The 21783-nt window shown below is 38.3% G+C and overlaps 1 protein-coding gene across 1 annotated transcript in view; it reads right to left on the bottom strand.

The window, feature by feature from the left end:
- LOC112181202 overlaps positions 1-20918 on the bottom strand; it is a gene marked incomplete at both ends in the record, with an annotated part of 163941 nt that extends 143023 nt beyond the window's left edge. Inside the window, one exon of the mRNA XM_024319647.1 lies at positions 20697-20918. Coding sequence (XP_024175415.1) covers positions 20697-20918 — 222 coding nt within the window. The remainder of the gene's footprint in view (positions 1-20696) is intronic.
- Between the last annotated feature and the right edge of the window lie 865 nt (positions 20919-21783).

Raw genomic sequence — 21783 nt, forward strand, 5'->3', positions numbered from 1 at the left:
TGAAGGATGAGACCCTACTCACATGTTTCTATGAAGGACTTTTACCCTTGGAAAGGCAAATGTTGGATGCTGCAGCTGGAGGAGCTTTTGTGGATAAGTCCCCTACAGTTGGGAAGGAGCTGATAGCTAATCGTGCCTTGAACTCTCAACAATACGAGGGGGTAGGACACTCTACTCGTAGGGTGCATGAGATGAGCAAGAATACTGCAATTGAGGACCAACTGAATAAGCTTACTCTACTCATGAACCAAGTGGTAAGTTCCAAGGGACCAAGTGCAACAATAGCTTGTGGGGTATGCTCTATGCAAGGGCATGTTACAGATCAGTGCCCTCAACTTAATGAGAATGGAGGATGGGAATCTGCAAATGCTATTGGAGGATATCAAGGAGGATACCAAGGAGGACCTCAACGTCCTAGACATGACCCTTACTCCAATACGTACAACCCAGGATGGAGGGACCATCCCAACTTCAAGTGGACTAACAATGATAACGTTCAGAATCCTCTTGGTGGGAACTTCCAACGTCCTCAAGGGCCTTCATTCCAAGGATCATCTTTTCAAAGGCCCTACATGCCCCCTCCTCAACAGAACTCAGGACCTTCAATGTCTCACTATGACAAAACGTTGGAAGCCTTGACTAGTTCCACCCAGGCCTTGACAAACTCTACTCAAGCTTTGATTCAAGGACAACAGACCCACACTAAGGATATTGCAGATCTTAAGAAACAGATGGGCCAAGTTGTGGACTTCATGAGCAAGATTCATGAGACTGGGAAGCTTCCTAGTGGCACAATACCTAACCCTAAGGGTAATGTGGAGAATGCATCAGTTGTGACTACGAGGAGTGGAAGACCATTGGTGGATCCACCCAAGCAACCCAAGAAGGTCCAAATGAGCATAGAGATTGAGGAAGACCAAGAACCCACCAAGTTGGGTATTGAGAAGGACCCTGCAACGTCAAAAGAAGAGACCAAGGCATCCTCATCTTTAAAGGCAAAACCGGAAATCAAAGGTAATAATTCTTACTTATCGAATTCGGTTATTGCTAATCCTTCTTCTTCTTGCATGCCCTTCCCACGCAGGTTCGCCCAATCTAAGAAGGATGAAAGTGACCAAGCTATCTTGGAAACTTTCAAGAAGGTGCAAGTAAACCTACCCCTCCTAGAGGCCATCAAGCAAGTCCCTAAGTATGCCAAGTTCCTCAAAGAGCTTTGCACTACTAGGAGAGTAAACCGTGAAAAGGAGGTGGTAAAGGTAAGTGAGAATGTCTCTGCCCTAATTCAGAGGAAGATCCCTCCAAAGTGTAAGGATCCTGGAAGCTTTACCATTCCTTGTACTATTGGTAACTCTAGATTTAAGAATGCCATGCTAGACCTAGGTGCATCTGTTAATGTTATGCCCTACTCTGTTTATGAAACCCTAGGTCTAGGGGAACTTAAATCTGACAATGTTATCATTCAGTTAGCTGACAGATCCAATGCATACCCTAGAGGTTTGTTGGAGGATGTGCTTGTACAGGTTAACCATCTTATCTTCCCAGCTGATTTTTATGTATTGGAAATGGAGGACTCCCCTGTAAGTTCCACTCCATTGCTTTTGGGACGTCCTTTCTTAAGGACAGCTAGGACGAAGATTGATGTGTATGAAGGCTCTCTTACAATGGAGTTCGATGGTGACATTATTGGCTTTAACATCTTTGAAGCCATGAGGTATCCCCTAGAGGTTAATGATTGTTTTTCTGCTGACATTTTAGATGAACTTGCGCAGAAAATGTTTGATGTTATGCATGAGGATACCCTAGTCACTACCCTTGAGAGTGGGGTAGGCTATACAAAGGAAGGCGTCACCATCTCAGAGGACAAGTTGAAAGACACTTGTGAGGATAAAATCATTGAAAACGTCTCCTTCCTTGAGGCATCACCCTTTATAGGTAAGTCTGTTTCTCCTTTGTCCATTCAGTTATCCACTAACAAGACATTACCTTCAGTGGTCCAGGCCCCAGAACTTGAGCTAAAACCTCTTCCAGACCATTTGAAGTATGTCTACTTAGGGGACAAGGAAACCTTGCCAGTGATTGTGTCCTCTGCACTAACAACTCCACAAGAAGAGAAGTTGGTGGAAATGTTGAAGCAACACAAGACCGCCATAGGATGGACATTGGCGGATATCAAGGGAATCAGCCCTACAACTTGCGTCCACAGGATACTTCTAGAGGAGGGGTCTAAACCCACTAGAGAGGCTCAACGTCGTCTCAACCCTCCAATGATGGAAGTAGTGAAGAAGGAGGTTATCAAACTCCTTGATTGTGGGGTGATCTACCCTATTTCAGACTCCAAGTGGGTCTCCCCAGTTCAGGTCGTGCCCAAGAAGTCTGGGATCACTGTGGTAAAGAATGCTGATAACGAACTGGTGCCCCAAAGGACAGTCACAGGCCACAGAGTGTGCATTGACTATAGGAGGCTCAACGCAACCACAAGGAAAGACCACTTTCCTCTGCCATTCATTGACCAGATGCTTGAGCGCCTAGCTGGACATGACTACTACTGCTTCCTGGATGGATACTCTGGTTACAACCAGATTGCAATTGCAAATGAAGATCAAGAGAAGACAACCTTCACTTGCCCCTTTGGAACATTTGCCTATAGACGTATGCCCTTCGGACTTTGCAACGCTCCAGGTACGTTTCAGAGATGTATGGTAAGTATCTTTTCAGATTATATTGAGAAAATCATAGAGGTATTCATGGATGACTTTTCAGTTTTTGGAAAGAATTTTGATGATTGTCTTAATAATCTGGAAATAATTCTGAAACGATGCATGGAAACTAACCTTGTCTTAAACTGGGAAAAATGTCATTTTATGGTTAAGCAAGGAATAGTTCTAGGACATATTGTCTCTGCTAGGGGTATAGAGGTTGATAAAGCCAAGGTTGATATTGTGCGTCACTTACCCTCTCCCACTTCTGTGAGAGAGATTCGTTCTTTCCTTGGCCATGCAGGTTTTTATAGGAGGTTCATCAAGGACTTCTCTCAGATTTCGAGACCCTTATGTCAACTACTCCAGAAGGATGTGCCCTTCCACTTTGACAAGGAGTGTCAAGAAGCTTTTGACAAGCTTAAGGAGTTGTTGACATCTGCCCCCATCATGTTACCTCCAGACTGGTCCTTGCCCTTTGAGTTAATGTGTGATGCCTCTGACTATGCAGTTGGAGCTGTTTTAGGGCAAAGGAAGGACAAGCTGCCCTATGCCATCTACTACGCCTCAAGGACTCTCAATGATGCACAAATGAATTACTCCACCACAGAGAAAGAGCTCCTTGCAGTTGTCTTTGCCCTTGAGAAGTTTCGCTCTTACTTACTTGGTACCAAAGTTACTATCTTTACTGACCATGCAGCTTTGAAATACTTGATGACCAAGAAGGAGGCGAAACCAAGGCTCATCAGATGGATCCTACTCTTGCAAGAATTCGACGTGGAAATCAAGGACAAGAAGGGTAGTGAGAACGTGGTAGCTGACCACTTGAGTCGCTTAGTGCATGCAGAAGACCGTCTCCCTCTGGTGGAGACGTTTCCAGATGAACAACTCTTTGGAATCCAGGTAAGTGAACCATGGTATGCAGACATTGTGAATTATATTGTGTCTAGAAAGATTCCTGATACCATGTCACGTGCTCATAAGGATAGGCTTAAGAAAACTGTTAAGCAATATGTTTGGGATGAACCTTATTTGTGGAAGTATTGCTCTGATCAATTGATTAGGAGATGTGTGCCTGAACATGAACATAATGCTATACTTTCTTTTTGCCACTCTAAAGCATGTGGGGGACACTTTGGGTCTAAGAAGACTGCGTTTAAGGTGCTAGAGTCTGGGTTCTATTGGCCAACATTATTTAGGGATGCACATGCCTATTGTTTAACTTGTGATAAGTGCCAAAGAACAGGAAATCGAGGTCCTAGAGATCAAATGCCATTGTCCAATATAATAACTGTTGAAATATTTGATGTCTGGGGTATAGATTTCATGGGACCTTTCCCTTCATCTTTTGGGTTTCTCTATATCTTACTTGCAGTGGACTATGTTTCCAAATGGGTGGAAGCAAAGGCCACTAGAACTAATGACTCTAAGGTTGTTGCAGATTTTATCAAGTCTAACATCTTTAGCAGGTTTGGAATGCCTAGAGTTCTCATTAGTGATGGAGGATCCCATTTTTGCAATCGGACGATTGAGGCTCTCTTGAAGAGATATGATGTCACACATAAGGTTTCTACACCTTATCACCCACAAACTAGTGGGCAGGCTGAGGTCTCTAATCGTCAGATTAAGGGGATATTGGAGAAGACTGTGAACCCCAACAGGAAGGACTGGTCCTTGCGTCTAGAGGATGCTTTGTGGGCCTACAGAACTGCATACAAAACTCCCATAGGTATGTCACCATATCGAATTATCTATGGCAAACCTTGCCATTTACCTGTGGAGTTGGAGCACAAAGCTTGGTGGGCTGTGAAGCAGTTCAACATGGATATGGATGCAGCTGGGCTTCATAGGAAGTTGCAATTGCAAGAGTTAGAGGAGATAAGGAATGATGCCTTTGAAAGTGCTAAAATTTACAAGGATAAGACTAAGGCATTCCATGACAAAATGATTCGAAGAAAGACTTTTGTTGTGGGTCAAAAAGTTCTTCTCTTCCATTCTCGTCTCAAACTCTTCCCAGGTAAGCTTCGTTCTCGTTGGATTGGACCTTTTGTTATCACTCATGTGTTTCCTCATGGAGCTGTGCAGATAAAGAGTGAACATACAAGCAACGAGTTCAAAGTGAATGGCCATCGCTTGAAGCCTTACTATGAGGCATTTGTGGAACATGAAGTGGAGGATGTACCCCTCCAAAACGTTCCAAACCCTGAGGATTAAATGGAGGTACAAGTCTAGGCTGAAAGACTATAAACATTAAGCGCTGCTTGGGAGGCAACCCAATTCTGAAGTAGCTGTGGAGGAGTCATCAACGCAGATTTGTTTTATCTCTCCCTTTTACTTCTCCAATTTTTCTTTATGTTGGTAGTCATTTTCGTAAATTTCATCCCTATATGCTTAAGTGTTTCATTGCATGCTTTTTATTGATTACATTGAGGACAATGCAATATTTAAGTGTGGGGGAAGGGATTTACACTTTTATCTTGAGTCATATATTGAAAAATACAAAAAAAAAAAAAAAAATGTCAAAAATTTAAAAATTTTCGTTGCTTTTGTTTTTGTTTTGAGTCTTAGGATGCCCTTTCAACTGTCTAGGATGATTCTATATCTCTAAAATCATGACTAAAAGAGGATCACAAGATTGAGATGATTTTTAAACATGGTATTCTTTGGTTAATTGAGATATATGAAAAATGTGTGCCTTGTAGTGGATATGGATTCGAAAACTTTGGTACAGAATATGAGCATGTTAGGATGAGTTTTGATTCATATAAGCCCATGTGAGATAATTGAGCCATGTCCCTTTTTCTTGGAGTGAAATGAAAAATATATTCTTATTTTCTTGGCGATATTTTGATGATCTCATTATTCTTCATTTGATTGATTGCTTGCCATAGATTAAGTTTGATGGACTAGAGAATGCTAGAATTCACTCTTGTGCTTGTTGAGACGTTTGTCAATACATGGCCCTGATTCTGGAAGGGATAGAGGTATCCTAGGAATTACCACCATTGCCATATAAACTTGTGTCCCCATTTGTGCCCGTCGTGGGACTCCCCTAGATAAGCCCCTTTGAGCCTACATTAAGCCTTTTCATTCATCACCCTTAAAACCCTTAACCATGAAGCTTAGTATAGTTAAAACCCTACCCTTTGTTCTAAGAACTTAGTGGAGCTATCTTTTGAGACATACTTCGTGGGTTTGGTGCTAAGGATGAAAAATTGAGAAGAGGTGAAAGTTAAAGTGTGGGGGTAGACTTGTCCATAAAAGAAAAATATATGAAAAAGCCGAGAAAAAGAAAAAAAAAAAAAAAAAAAGAAAAAAAAAAATGTATACGGCTAAAAAGAAAAGAAAGAAAAATGTTTATGGATTTTAGTCCCCCATACTTGGTGATTTTGGAGTTTACGTTGAACTGAAGGCCCACTACAGAAAAATTTGGCCTTTGTCCATTCACTATAGTTCAAGGGAAGTTTACAATGAAGATTGGGCCCAACATGAAGACATTAGGCCCCTTTTATGTTACCTCTAGGGAAAGTGACGTTTTTGCAATGCCTTGGTGGATTTCTTGAGGTCTCTACATCTACATGTGCTCTGCTAGGTTTTTAGGACACTTTGATAAATCCTTACCCTTCATTTCTTAAAACCTTGAGCCTTGGCCCCATTACAACCTTTAAGAAGACCTTCTTGATCCTTAAGATGGGACAGCCCTTGATGTGGAGATGAGTTACAAGAGTTGAACCTATGGCTTAGGTCCATCTGTGCAAGTAGTTGATATCTTTCATGAGATCTTTAAAAGAAAATTATACATGTGCTTTCGTTTCTTGCATTATGTGATACACTTGCTATCTTTCACATATACTTGAGTGTATAAGCTTTTAAGCATTGCCATGATCTGATAGAAGAAAGAGTGGATATAACTTGTGAGGAGTTGAATCATACTTGTTTGAAACATGCTTAACAGAAACCATCACCATTGTTTCAACCAAATCCTACTTGTGTATATGTAAGTTATGTGTTTTAATTAACTCTCGAATGCCTAACATTGAATTTTGGTTAAGTGCTAATCTTGGTGTTATGAAAGTAAGAGATTGCTGAGACAAATAGTTGAAGGGCAATAGAGTCATTGTTTTTGTCAAGTCTTTAAATTTTCGTTGAGTCTTAGTGTGTGTCTTAGTTTGATTTTGCTAAGGGACTAGCAAAAGCTAAGTGTGGGGGAATTTGATAGGAGCATTTTAATGCGACGTTTTAACTGCATTTCCCTACACTTTTCTGCGCCATTTCCTTGAAAAATCCCTGTTTGGGAAAGTTTCCATTCTTTGATTGGGAAAGTTCCTTATTGTAGAAAGTTTCCATTTTTGTCTTCATTTTTCATTTCTCATTTCTCATTTCTCATTTTTCATTTCTCATTTCTGGAAAGTTTCTATTTTTCATTTTTAGTAAGTTTCTATTTTCATTTTTTAGAAAGTTTCTATTTTAAGTATAGTTTCTATTTTCAGGACCTCCGAGCTAGAAAGTGGAAATGAACGCACGAATGGAAAGAGGAGCTTGCGAACATCAAGACGAACGAACATGAGAGAAAATGGCCCACACATTTGAGCAGAAATGAAGAAACAAGCTTTCCTAGTCCAACCAGGAAATCCTACGAAATGGAGGAAGGTTTCCCTAGCAAGTTTCCAACGCAACCATGAAAAAGAAATGGAAAAATAATGTGTTTTGCGTTGGAAAATGAGAAGGCTTGAAGATGAAGCAACGAGGCCCAAGAACTCCTTGGATTTTCGGCAAATTGGATAATGGCCCATCAAAGCCCATGACACTAGGGTTTGTGACGCAAACCCTAGCCCTAAAGATATGTTTGCCGTGAAATTGCATGAGAGAAACAAGGAAGAGGCGTCCAAAAATCAGAAAATAAAGAAGATTTTCTATGGAGATTTTCTAGGGTTATTTTTATGGAAATAAATCAAGAGATAAAACCCTAGAAGACCTAGCCGTCCAAGCCAAGAGGAAAACAAGGGGATGCCGTGCAAACCCTAGGGAATTCGGCAAAAGATAATGAAGAGAAAAACAAGGGTTTTGCCGTGAGGAAAAATCAGAAAAAAATAAAGAGATTTCGTGGAGATTTCTTAGGGAGCTTTTAAAGGAAAGAGAATATGTGTTGAACACAAAAAGCTCTCAAAGGAGTCTAGGTTCGTCCCCCTTTATTCTCTAAGTATATTGTTGCCGAAATTGGTGAAGGAAATCAGAAAATATCTATATATATTTCGGCAAGATTATTTAGGGAATTTATATTGGAATTTTGTGATTGGTTGCACCACCTCATAGGGCTTATGTGGCACGAAATCATTGGAGAAAATTATGTGGAGGAAGCAAGAGATTGCCGTGAGCTTTGCTAGGGTTGTGGACGGATTGAAGACCTAGAAGCCGTCCCCTATATATTCCTCTCTTCTCTCAACGTCAAGGGTTCCGAATTTTCCACACTTTTGCGTTTATACTTTGAGAAAATAATTCAGAAATCTCTCTAGCCTAGCCGTGTTCTTCTCCATCCTCTAGGGCAACCACGAAGTGCAAGCAAGGCCAAGGAAGAAGAAGACAAGCCGTGCACACCATCCACCCTCCACCTTGAAGATTGCTTTCGAAATTCAAGAGACCACATCATCACTTCATTCATCTCATCTTCATCACGGTGTAATCCGATTCTCCTTGTACCTTTGCTTTGTATTTTCGTTGGTTTTGCCTTAGTTGACACATATGTATGAACAAGTATTGTTTTCTGAAATTTTATGATGAATTGTTAATTTTCAGATTCATATATTGCGATTTATGGTTGCTTTTGTGTGAGTGTTTGATTAAATTTGCATGATAGAAATCTTTTGTATGTTTATCTTGAATGGTTCGAAACATTTAGGGTTTTTATATGAATGTTGCTACGAATTTGAGAACATGAATCAACTTTTTGGTTTTGTGTTCTTGAATCGATAAGTAGTAAAGGTTTTGTACAAAAACCGAATTTAATCAAAGAAGATTGCAATTAGGTGGACTTTTTCATACTAAGTTGCACATTTGAGTTGATAGCCTTTCTAGGTGTTTATTGCGTTAAACATGACATGATTGACTAGCTTTCTAGGGCTTGATTGCATGTTTGATAGAATTAATCTAGGTGCTTTCACTTAGGTTAATTAGCATTGAAAGTAAAATATGGGAAATTGTTTGCTTTTGAACGTTTCACATGATCAACTCCTCTTGCATGACTATGATGAACAATGATGAACTTGAATCAATTTTAATCATGAGTTTCGACTTTGATCTTTGTTCTTACATTCCATTTATATTTTTATGTTTTTGCGTTTTTAATTATTTAGTTAGCTTTTATTTTCGAAAATAGAAAACCAAAATCAAAAATCCCCCCTTTTTCGTAAATATGTATATATTTTGTTTTATTTTTGTAAATATTATACTTTGTTTTAATTTTAATTGTTTAATTGTTTGATAATGACAGGTGTACCCTCAATCCCCGGAATAGAACGATCCCTATTTACTTTATACTACTAATGACATTTCAGGGTTAAATTGGTCGCTCGATAAAAGCGACATCAACAACCAGAGGACTAAATGAAGGTGCAAGTCTAGGCTGAAAGACTTTAAACATTAAGCGCTGCATGGGAGGCAACCCATTTCATCCGTAGCTGTGGAGGAGCCATCAACGCAGATTTGCTTTCTTGAACTCCTCCCTTTCTCTTTATTTTCGTGAAATTTTGCTTTGTTTTTGGGTTTCTTGCGTTAACTCTTATGCCATGCTTGTTTAATGTTTTGTATGCTTTATACCTGTTTATACATTGAGGACAATGCATGATTTAAGTGTGGGGGAAGGGTATAACGTTTCACTTTGTTTTTAGGAGCTAGTTGTGTGGTTATAAAAAGAAAACAAAATAAAAAATCGGAAAAATCAGAAAATAAAAAAATTTTGCGTTAACTTTTGTTTTAGGTTTTGTGCTCCATGTTTCAATTTTTATACTTGTGTTATTGTTTTGTTGTTTATTGTTAGAGTCAAAATGAATTTTGGGTAAATATCTTCTTCATCGTAGGCGCATCCAATGGGATATGATGTCTAAGATCTAGTTTGGATATGAGAAGTGCTGACAAAGGGTCTCGTCCCCTGTCAATCAAGTGAGCTGAGCTCCGCCAAAATCATTCCTCTCTTCACCTGGTCATGTTCCAAAGGAGTTACCGAAAGGAGAAGGGAAATAACCCTAAGTCCAAAACGTTTTAGTCTTGTTTGTTGCGTCACTTATGTGTTTGTTTTTGTTTTGTTTTGTGATCGAGTCTTAGGATGCCCTTCTAACTGTCTAGGATGAGCTTATATCTCCGAAATTAAGGCTAAAAGAGGATCACAAGATTGAGATAATGTTTGATGATATTCTTTGGTTAACTATGATGTATGAAAAGCATATGAATGTGTAGTAGATATGGTGCATGCGTAACTTTGGTACAGAATATGAATATGTGGAAGATAAGTTGTGATTCATAATAACCCTTGTGAGAATTTGAGCCATGTGCCCTTTCTTTGTGAGTGATTAATGAAAAAATGAATATACTCTTATTTTCTTGGCGATGATTTTGTTGATCTCATTATTCTTTCATCTTGATTGATTACTTGCCATAGATTAAGTTTGATGAACTAGAGAATGCTAGAATTCACTGTTATGCTCATTGAGACGTTTATGATCAATATATGGCCCTGATTCTGGAAAGGATAAAGGTACTTACTTAGGATTTTACCACCATTGCCAAATATAGCCTGTGTCCCCATTTGTGCCCGTCGTGGGACCCCTCTAGTTTAACCATTTTGAGCCTACATTGAGCCTTTTTCTTTCATCACCCTCAAAACTCCTTAACCCTTAACCTTAGTATAGTTATATCCGTACCCTTTGTTCTAAAGACTTAGTGGAGCATATTTTTGAGACTTTGCTTGGAGTTTTGGCGTCAAGGAGGATTTTGAAGACATGAAGAAGTTCAAGTGTGGGGGTAGACTTGTCCATAAGAGAAATATTGTATCTGTTGCCAAAAAAAAAGAAAAGAATCAAAGAAAGAAGAAAAAAAGAGAAATAAATATTTCGGCAATTAAGAGAAAAATATATTATTGTTTATGTTTATGGATTTTAGTCCCCTATACTTAGTGGATTTGGAGTTTGCTTTGAAGTGAAGGCCCATTGTTGAAAAATTTGGTCTTTGTCCAATTCACTTGTTCGAAAGAAGGTTAGAATGAAGTTTGGGCCCAACATGATGGTACTTGGCCCTTTTATAAGCCTTTGAAGGATACTTGGCGTCTATATGCTTTGGTGGAATTCGAAATTTGGTCTCTCTACATCAACAAGTGCTCTACTAGGTTTTTAGGATACTTTGTGATCTTCCTATCCCTTCGTTTCTTTTAACCTTTAGCCTTGGCCCCATTACAACCTTAATTGTAAGACCTCTTTGATCCTTAAGATGGGACAGCCTTTGATCTGTGGAGATGAGTTATAACTGTTGAACTTATGGCTTGGGTTCATCCGTGCAAGTGGTTGATATCTTTCATGAGATCTTTGAAAAAAAAAAATAATATATGTGCTTTCGTTTCTTATATATATGTGATACACTTGCTATTCTTTCACATATACTTGAGTGATAAGCTTTTAAGCATGAGCCTTGAATCTGAGAGAAGAAAGAGTGATTTATCCATGTGAGGTTTGAATCATGACTTATTTGAAATATGTTAAAGAACCCATCACCATTGTTTACCCCCAAGTCTTACATGCTTATATGTGGATTATATTTTGTAATTAGTTCTTGAATATCTTGACGATGTGATGCTTGGTTAAGTGCTAATCTTGGTGACTTGAAAGTAAGAGATTTCTGAGACAATATGTTAAAGGGCTTAGAGGTCATTGTGTGTGTCAACGTCTTGGTCTTTGTTTTTGGTTTTGATTTTCGTTTAAGTCTTTTTGTGTTATATGTTTGTTTCTTTTGAGTCTTGAGTCTTTGATTTTCGTTTTCTATACTTAGTATTTTCGTTAGTTTCTTTGTTTGTGTCTTAGTCTTTTTGGTTTGTTATGTTGATTTTGCTAAGGGACTAGCAAAAGCTAAGTGTGGGGGAATTTGATAGGGGCATAAAATGCGACGTTTATAATGATTAAACCCTATATTTTGCTGAGTTATTTCCTTTATCTTGATCAATTTAACTTAGTTAGTGTTTTTCAGGTTAAATGGAGTCTCAAAGTCCGAAAATGGCTAAGGAAGCACAAGTGGCGCAGAAATGGAAAGAAATGAAGAAATAGAAGTTCTCTCAGTTTGACTAGGAAAAGGAATCCTAGTTGGAGTAGGAATCAGAAGCTGACTTGGATTCAAACTCTTAAGTCGCGGAAATCAGAAGTTCTACTTGAACAAGGAAACCCAATTCTACTCGAATAAGGAATCCTAGTGTGATAAGGAGTCCCTGTTGGATAAGGATTACTCAAGAAGGTTCCGGAAGAGTGTGGAAGCATCTCGGAAAAGGAAGCAGTATTCAACTAGAAAACCTACTTGCATATGGAGTTCTACTCGCACTAGGAGAGCTTTGGAACGTTCATGAAGCATCTAGAAGACTCAAGAAGATCATATGCCGTGCACATGGAAGAGGAAGCAACAAGAGATTCGAATTACAAAGCAATATGGAATTTGGACTTCTTGTTGAGTAAGGATTGGAATTTCGTGAGATTCTTGAGGGTTCTTGAAGGTTCTTGACGTTTCTACTTCAGAATAGGCGTGGAAGGCATGTGAGAGGCATGTGATGTGAAGGAAAACCGAATTGGACTCAACTTGTGCATTAAAAGTCGAAACCAATACAGATTCGGAAATCTGCCTGTGCAGATCAGTCAACTTCAACGGAGTGTAATAAATCTCTCAGAGCTCAGAAAATTATGATCTTTATATGGTTGGAAAGCTACAGATGTCTAGTTTCCAGAGATTTTTACAGCTCATCAATAACTATTTTCTAGAGGAAGTTATGGTCGTTTTAGTGGACTGAGGTCAATCCTGCCGGAAATCTGTTTTGTGCCAAAGGAGTCCTAAATCAACACGAACTAAGAGAAACCAAGTAGAAACGAATTGGGAGTGCCTTGAGACGTTCTACTATATATACCTTGTGTATTAGACGTTCAGGGGTTGCACATTATTCTCCACAATTTCGTTTCTCACCGGTTTGCTCTTGAGTTTCAGGTTTTCGCGTCTTGCAAGTTCTAGCCGTGCCATCCTCCATCTTTGCTGTGATCTTCACTTTTGTGCCGCCGCCTTGGATCTGCGTTGGACCTTGGGACGTGTCTAAGGGTTGTTCTTACCATCTTCATCATGTTTTCTTCTCGGTTTTGTAACTTGTTAGATAGAAATTTCTGTTTTGATTTTCTTTGTGTAAAACCGAAACCATGAGTTAGTTTTCTGATTTTTGGATGCGATTTGGATAGTCTTTTCAATGTTTGATGTGTTTGTGTATGTTTGATTCTTGTTAATTGCCGATTTCATGGAATGATGATCTGATTTTGTTTTATGGAAAACTTTTGCATGTTCTTGTTCTTTGGTTCGAAACTTAGAGTGATTGCATGTAATTGGAGCTAGTAATTAGGTTTATGCGTTGTAACCCTAATTCACTTAAGTAGTAAAGGCTTTGGACAAAGGTCGAAATCAGATTATGCATGTGATGAATTGACTTGCGTTGAGTACTTGGATTTGCATGTTCATTGACCAAACTTTCACTTGTTCTTAATGATTCGAATGCATGAGATCATGAGTTGCGTTGATTGTGTGATACCTGCGTTTGAAATATGTTGGATTAAGTGCGTTGCTTAATTGACTAAGTAAAGGGAAGTAAAATAAGGGACATTGGTTGCGTTGATCTTTGTTTCTTGGTTGATGATGTTCCATGGTAATTAACAAGATTAAGGGATGCATGAATATGTTGTTCTTGATTAAGTTCTTGAAAAATTGTTCTTCAAAGATTCTTCTTTTCCCACCTTTGTAAATAAAAACAATTTTAATCTTTGTTTACTTTCTGAAAATTTCGATTTCAATCTTTAAAAACCCCCCTATCTTTATGTTTTCTTGTTTGTGTAAATAAATAAAATTAACTTAGATTTTTAGGTAGCATGTTAACTTAGTTAAATAAAAAAAAAATAAAAAAAATGTTTTTAATTTCGTGAATAGTGTCTCCGTGAATAGTAAATATGTGTTTGTTTTTAGTTTTAGTGTTTTTTAGGAGTTTGTTATGAGTTTGTTAGGTCTCCTTAATTTAAGGGATAGGTTCCTAAATTTTAGGGAAAGTAGTTAGAGTTAGTTTTGACTTAGGATTTAATGTTTGACTTGGTCAATAATTTGTTTTCTTAGTAATTAAGTAATCTTAATCCTTGTTGTATATGGATTCCCAATGTGATATGGACTTGTAAATTGTGTATAAATAGGAGTAGGATTTCTAAACCTTTTCTAACTTATTTTCTCTCTTATTTTCGTCCATGCCTATATATATACTTGTATATTTTTGTTATTCTCTCATTCTTTGTTTTCTAATTCGTGTGAATGTAAGATTGCTCTCTAACTCTTTGTTGTTTCTTTTGTTGTTCGAAATTTATGCATGTTTGTACTTGTAAATTTGTAATTTTCGTAGAATTGTATATTCTATTCTTTAATTTGTTTCTCACATGTTAGCACCCTCAATCCCCGGTTTGTTCGATACCCTATTTGCTCTATACTAATGATGATATTTTTCAGGGTTTAAATTGGCGATGCTTTGCACGTATCAATTTTTGGCGCCGTTGCCGGGGATTGAAAAGTCTTCATGTGATGAAAACGCCACTAAGGTATGATTTTGGTAAGGGATTTTGAACTATTATGGAATAGGTGAAGTCTCGTTTGTTGATATTAGCCTTAACCCCTTATTAGCACCTGATTCAGATCTTTTAAGGTTGAGGGCGGCTTTTATTAACACTTGAAAAATGTCTTACACTTAGGCCTTTTCTTATCTAAGTAAGTATAGCCTATGTGAAATGGTGACTAGGAAGGGGACAACGTCCATGATGGGTTTTGAATCCAGAAGTGCAATCAAACGAGCCTAAACCACTATGTGGGAGTAGCTTGTGCCAAAATGGTTTCTACCTCTCGTGTTCGTCCTCCCCCGCACTGGCCATTTCAGTAAGGTTGCCCAAAGGATTTGAGAAGAAGTATGTGTGGAGGCAAGGACTTGGGCCGCACGTCCAAAACAATGGTTCATTATGTCTTATTGAAGTCATACACTTAGACAATTTTCGAAAGAATTGGCTTTGGTAAGAAGGATGTGAGTCATAACGGAATAGGTGAGAGTTCTTTTATTAATACTTGTCAAGCAACTCCTTTTATCTCTGCGGCGCACCTTAGTAACACAGGGTGTCTAGGTTGATTGGATACGAGAAGTGCTTACAAGAGGGCCAAAACCACTATGTGGGAGTAGCTCCGCCAAAATCGTTCCTCTACTACCTGGCTCTGTGCCAAAAGAGTTACCAAAAGATAAAGGGGGGAGACTTGTATTAACATTAGAATCTCTGGGCCGCACGTCCAAACCTTGACTTGCAAAACTCTTATTGAAATTGATTAATTCGAAAGTTGTAGAAGATTGTAACTAACCACTATAATTTTCGTTGACATGTGTATACTTGTATATATGTGACGTTTTAATGTGTATACCTTGGTCCACGTCTTGTTTATACCTTACTAACTTTATTCTTTATTCTATTTCAGGATCAATGAATGTCTGGATCGTCTGAACCACCCAAGTACACCAAAACGCCCCTCCACGTCATTCAAGCACGGATTGAAAAGCTTAAGAAAAACTCGGATCTCTTTGACATCCAAGTTACCACTCCACTTCAATTTCGTGAGCTTCAATTAGATAGTGATACGCTCAAAGCAAGCATATAATTTAACCCTAGAAATATCATTAGTAGTATAAGCAAGTAGGGATCGTTCTATTCCGGGGATTGAGGGTACACCTGTCAATGTAGGACAATATAAACAATTAAAATAAAACAAAGTATAATATTTACATAATATAAACACAATTTACGATTTAGGGGAGGTTTTAGGTTTTGGTTTTCGAAAATTAAAAGAAAGAATAAAACTAAGTATAAACAAAAACACAAATACAAGAATGATATGTAAGAAACAAAGATTAAAACCGATTTCATGATTAAATTCGAATACAAACCTATATTGTTCTTCCAAGTCATGTGAAAGGAGTTGATCATGTGAAACATTCGAAAGCAAACGATTTCCCATATTTTACTTTTCAATGCTAATTAATCTAAATGAAAGCACATAGATTAATCCTATCAAACATGTAATCAAACCCTAGAAAGCTAGTCAATCATACATGTTCAACGCAAGAAGTTCAAGGAAAGGCTATCAACTCAAGTGTACAACTTAGTATGAATAAGTTCACCTAATTGCAATCCTCTTCAATTGAATTCGATTTTTGTCCAAAACCTTTACTACTTTGATTCAAGTTTACACAAAACGAAAAGTCGATTTCATGTTCTTAAACCTAGCACCAATTATATCAAAACCCTAAGTGTTTCGAACCACATAAGATTAAAATACAAAAGTTATCTATAAAGCAAACTCAATCGAACAATCACACATAAGCAACTTTGGAATCACAACATAGAAATCGAAAATCCTTAATCAATCATAAATTTTCAGAATATAAACCTTGTTCAAACATAAACGTTAACTAGAACAACATCCAACGAAATCAAACAAGGAGAATCAAAAGTGATTACAAGAAAGAAGGTTGAATTACACCGTGAATGGAGAGATGGATGAATAACTCGAATGATGAACTAATGAAACTCGAAAGCAAGCTTCAAAGTACACGGCTTCAAGGTGGAATGGATGATGATGCTCACGGCCTAAGCTTGCTTCTTCCTTCCTTGCTTGAAAACGCCAAAAGTTGCACTAGAGAATGGAGAGAGCTTCCGCGCGTAGAGAGAATTTTCTGAATTGTAAAGTGGTTCCTGGAACGTCTAGGGTGAGTGTATATATAGTGAACGGCATGTCTTGACTTCCAAGCCGTGAGTTTTCTGATTTATTTACCAAGGAATTAAATTAATAATTCCACATGCCTTCCACCAATGAGAAATTGCCAAGTAAGCCCTAGTGTGTCATCCAACCAATCATAAAACTCCAAGGAGATACCCTAATATATTCTTGCCGAAATTCCTTGAATATTTTCTGATTTTCTTCTTGATATTTCGGCCAAAACATGCTTAGGGTTTCTAGGAATGAACCTAGACGCAATTTGGTCTCTTTCTTGATTTCTTTCCTTAAACTCCACCCTAGAAAATCTCTTGCGTAATCTTCGATTCTTCCCTTGATTTTTCACGCCACTTTTGCCTCCTCCTTTTGATTTTCACGGCAATGCAACCCTAGGGTTTCCTCCATGCGTCACAAACCCTAATTCCATGGGCTTTTGATGGGCCTTGATCCATTTTGCCGAAAATCCATAGAGTTCTTGGGCCTCGTTGCTTCAACTTCAAGTCTTCTCATCTTCCAACGCAAAACTCATTATTTTTCCATTTCTTTTTCATGGTTGCGTTGGAAACTTGCTCGGAAAGCCTTCCTCCATTTCGCAGGGTTTCCTAGTTGGATTAGGAAAGCTTGTTTCTTCATTTCTGCTCAAATGTGTGGCCCAATTCTTCTCATATTCGTTCGTCTTGATGTTCGCAAGCTCCTCTTTCCATTCGTGCATTCATTTCCACTTTTTAGCTCGGAGGTCCTGAAAATAGAAACTAATATGAAAAATGGAAACTTACCTAATTTGAAAAATAGAAACTTTTTAAAATTGAGAAATGGAAAGTTTCTAAAAATGAAAAATAGAAACTTACTAAAAATGAGAAATGAGAAATGAGAAATGAGAAATGAGAAATGAAAAATGAGAAATGAGAAATGAAAAATGAAAAATGAGAAATGAAGACAAAAATGGAAACTTTCTACAATAAGGAACTTTCCCAATCAAAGAATGGAAACTTTCCCAAACAGGGATTTTTCAAGGAAATGGCGCAGAAAAATGTAGGGAAATGCAGTTAAAACGTCGCATTAAAATGCTCCTATCAAATTCCCCCACACTTAGCTTTTGCTAGTCCCTTAGCAAAATCACAACACAGACACGACTACGACTCAACGAAAATTTAAAGACTTGACACATAACAGACTCTATTGCCCTTTAACTATTTGTCTCAGCAATCTCTTACTTTCATAACACCAAGATTAGCACTTCACCAAGAATCAATGTTTAGGCATTCTAGAGTTAATTAAAACACATAATTTACATATACATAAGTAGGACTTGGTTGGAACAATGGTGATGGTTTCTGTTAAGCATGTTTCAAACAAGTATGATTCAAATCCTCACAAGGTATATCCACTCTTCTTCTCTCAGATCATGGCAATGCTTAAAAGCTTATACACTCAAGTATATGTGAAAGATAGCAAGTGTATCACATAATGCAAGAAACGAAAGCACATGTATAATTTTCTTTTAAAGATCTCATGAAAGATATCAACTACTTGCACAGATGGACCCAAGCCATAGGTTCAACTCTTGTAACTCATCTCCACATCAAGGGCTGTCCCATCTTAAGGATCAAGAAGGTCTTATCAAAGGTTGTAATGGGGCCATGGCTCAAGGTTTTAAAGAAACGAAGGGTAAGGAATTTAACAAAGTGTCCTAAAAACCTAGCGGAGCTCATGCAAATGTAGAGAGACTTCTAGAAATCCACCAAGTATGCAAAAACGTCACTATCCCATGGGGGTGTTATAAAGAGGCCTAATGTCTTCATGTTGGGCCCAAACTTCACTCTAAACTTCCTTTGGTTACTAATGAGTTGGACAAAGGCCAAATTTTTCTGTAATGGGCCTTCAATTCAAAGTAAACTCCAAACTCACCAAGTATGGGGGACTAAAATCCATAGATATTTCATCTTTTTCTTTCTTTTGTTTTCTAGCCGTACACTTTTTCTTTTTCACTTTCTTTTTCTCGGCTTTTTCATACATTTTTCTCTTATGGACAAGTCTACCCCCACACTTGAGCTTTCACCTCTTCTCATTCTTTATTATGGACGCCAAAAATCTTCAAGTAAAGTCTCAATTTAGCTCCACTAAGTTCTTAGAACAAAGGGTAGGGTTATAGCTATACTAAGGTTTAGGTTAAAGATTTTAAGGGTGATGAAAGAAAAGGCTTAACGTAGGCTCAAAGGGGTTTATCTAGGGGAGTCCCACGACGGGCACAAATAGGGACACAGGTTTATATGGCAATGGTGGTGATTCCTAGGGTGCCTCTATCCTTTCCAGAATCAGGGCCATGTATTGATAAAACGTCTCAACAAGCACAAGAGTGAATTCTAGCATTCTCTAGTCCATCAAACTTAATCTATGGCAAGTAGTCAATCAAATGAAAGAATAATGAGATTATCAAAACATCGCCAAGAAAATAAGAATATATTTTTCAATTATCACTCCAAGAAAAAGGGACATGGCTCAAATATCTCACATGGGTTTTTATGAATCAAAACTCATCTTAACATGCTCATGTTCTGTACCAAAGTCACGAAATCCATATCCACTACAAGGCACACATTTTTCATATATCTCAATTAACCAAAGAATACCATTTTAAAGTCATCTCAATTTTGTGATTCTCTTTTAGTCGTAATTTCAGAGATATAGAATCATCCTAGACAGTTGAAAGGGCATCCTAAGACTCAAAACAAAATAACACAAGATAAAGACTCAATAGACGTTAACTAAGGACTAGGGTTATTTCCTTTCTCCTTTCGGTAACTCCTTTGGGATGTGACCAGGTAAGGAAGGGAACGATTTTGGCGGAGCTCAGCTCACTTGTTTAGCGAGGGACGAGACCCTTTGCTAGCACTTCTCGTATCCAAACCAAACCTAGACATCACACCTTAATAGATGCGCCTACGATGAAGAAATTGTTTCACCCAAAACATGACTCAATGACTCAATAAAAGCAACGAAATTTTGTTGATTTTTGACATTTTTCGATTTTTTTGTATTTTTCAATATATATGACTCAAGACAAAAGTGTAAATCCCTTCCCCCACACTTAAATATTGCATTGTCCTCAATGTAATCAATCATAAGCATGCAATGAACAAATAAGCATAAAGGATAGAGATTTACGAAAATGTCTACTAAGTTCAAAAAGAAAATATGAAAATAAAGAGAAATAGGGAAGGAGAAATCAAATCTGCGTGTGTAGACTCCTTCACAGCTACTTCTGAATTGGGTTGCCTCCCAAGCAGCGCTTAATGTTTATAGTCTTTCAGCCTAGACTTGTACCTCCATTTAATCCTCATGTGGTGGAGCGTTTTGGAGGGGTACATCCTCCACTTCATCCTCCACAAATGTCTCATAGTATGGCTTGAGGCGATGGCCATTCACTTTGAACTCGTTACCTGTTTGTTCACTCTTTATCTGCACAGCTCCATGAGGAAACACATGAGTAATAACAAAAGGTCCAATCCAACGAGAACGAAGTTTACCTGGAAAGAGTTTAAGACGAGAATGGAATAAAAGAACTTTCTGTCCCACAACAAAAATCTTCCTACGAATCATCTTATCATGGAAGGCCTTAGTCTTGTCCTTGTAGATCTTGGCACTTTCGAAAGCATCATTCCTAATCTCCTCTAACTCTTGCAATTGTAGCTTCCTATGAAGCCCAGCCTCATCTAGATCCATGTTAAACTGCTTCACAGCCCACCAAGCCTTGTGCTCTAACTCCACAGGTAAATGGCACGGTTTGCCATAGACAATTCGATATGGGGACATACCTATGGGAGTTTTGTATGCAGTTCTGTAGGCCCACAAAGCATCCTCCATGCGCAAGGACCAATCCTTTCTGTTAGGGTTCACAGTCTTCTCCAATATTCCCTTGATTTGACGATTTGAGACTTCAGCTTGTCCACTTGTTTGGGGGTGATAAGGTGTAGAAACCTTATGTGTTACATCATACTTCTTCAAGAGAGCCTCAATCGTTCGATTGCAAAAGTGGGAACCACCATCACTAATAAGAACTCTAGGCCTGCCAAACCTGCTAAAGATGTTAGACTTGATGAAATCTGCAACAACCTTAGAGTCATTAGTTCGAGTGGCTTTTGCTTCCACCCATTTCGACACATAATCCACAGCAAGCAAGATATAGAGAAATCCAAAAGATGAAGGAAAAGGTCCCATGAAATCTATACCCCAGACATCAAATATTTCAACAGTTATGATATTGGATAAAGGCATTTGATCTCTAGAGCTTAGATTTCCTGTTCTTTGGCATCTATCACAAGTTAAACAATATGCATATGCATCCTTAAATAAGGTTGGCCAAAAGAACCCAGATTCCAACACTTTAAACGCAGTTTTCTTAGACCCAAAGTGACCTCCACATGCTTTAGAATGGCAAAAAGAAAGTATGGCATTATGTTCATGTTCAGGCACACATCTCCTAATCAATTGATCAGAGCAATATTTCCACAGATAAGGTTCATCCCAAACATATTGCTTAACAGTTTTCTTAAGCCTATCCCTATGAGCGCGTGACATGGTATCAGGAATCTTCCTAGAAACAATGTAATTCACAATATCCGCATACCATGGTTCACTTACCTGGATTCCAAAGAGTTGTTCATCTGGAAACGTCTCCACTAAAGGGAGAGGATCTTCTGCGTGCACCAACCGACTCAAGTGGTCAGCTACCACGTTCTCACTACCCTTCTTGTCCTTGATTTCAACGTCAAACTCTTGCAAGAGTAGGATCCATCTAATGAGCCTTGGTTTCGCCTCCTTCTTGGTCATCAAGTACTTCAAAGCTGCATGGTCAGTATAAATAATCACCTTGGTACCAAGTAAGTAGGAACGAAACTTCTCAAGGGCAAAAACAACTGCAAGGAGCTCTTTCTCTGTAGTTGAGTAGTTCAGTTGCGCATCATTCAGAGTCCTTGAGGCGTAGTAGATGGCATACGGTCGTTTGTCCTTCCTTTGCCCCAAAACAGCT

The sequence above is a fragment of the Rosa chinensis genome, unplaced genomic scaffold (assembly GCF_002994745.2).
Source record: "Rosa chinensis cultivar Old Blush unplaced genomic scaffold, RchiOBHm-V2 RchiOBHmChr0c05, whole genome shotgun sequence".
Classification (NCBI taxonomy): Eukaryota; Viridiplantae; Streptophyta; class Magnoliopsida; order Rosales; family Rosaceae; genus Rosa; species Rosa chinensis.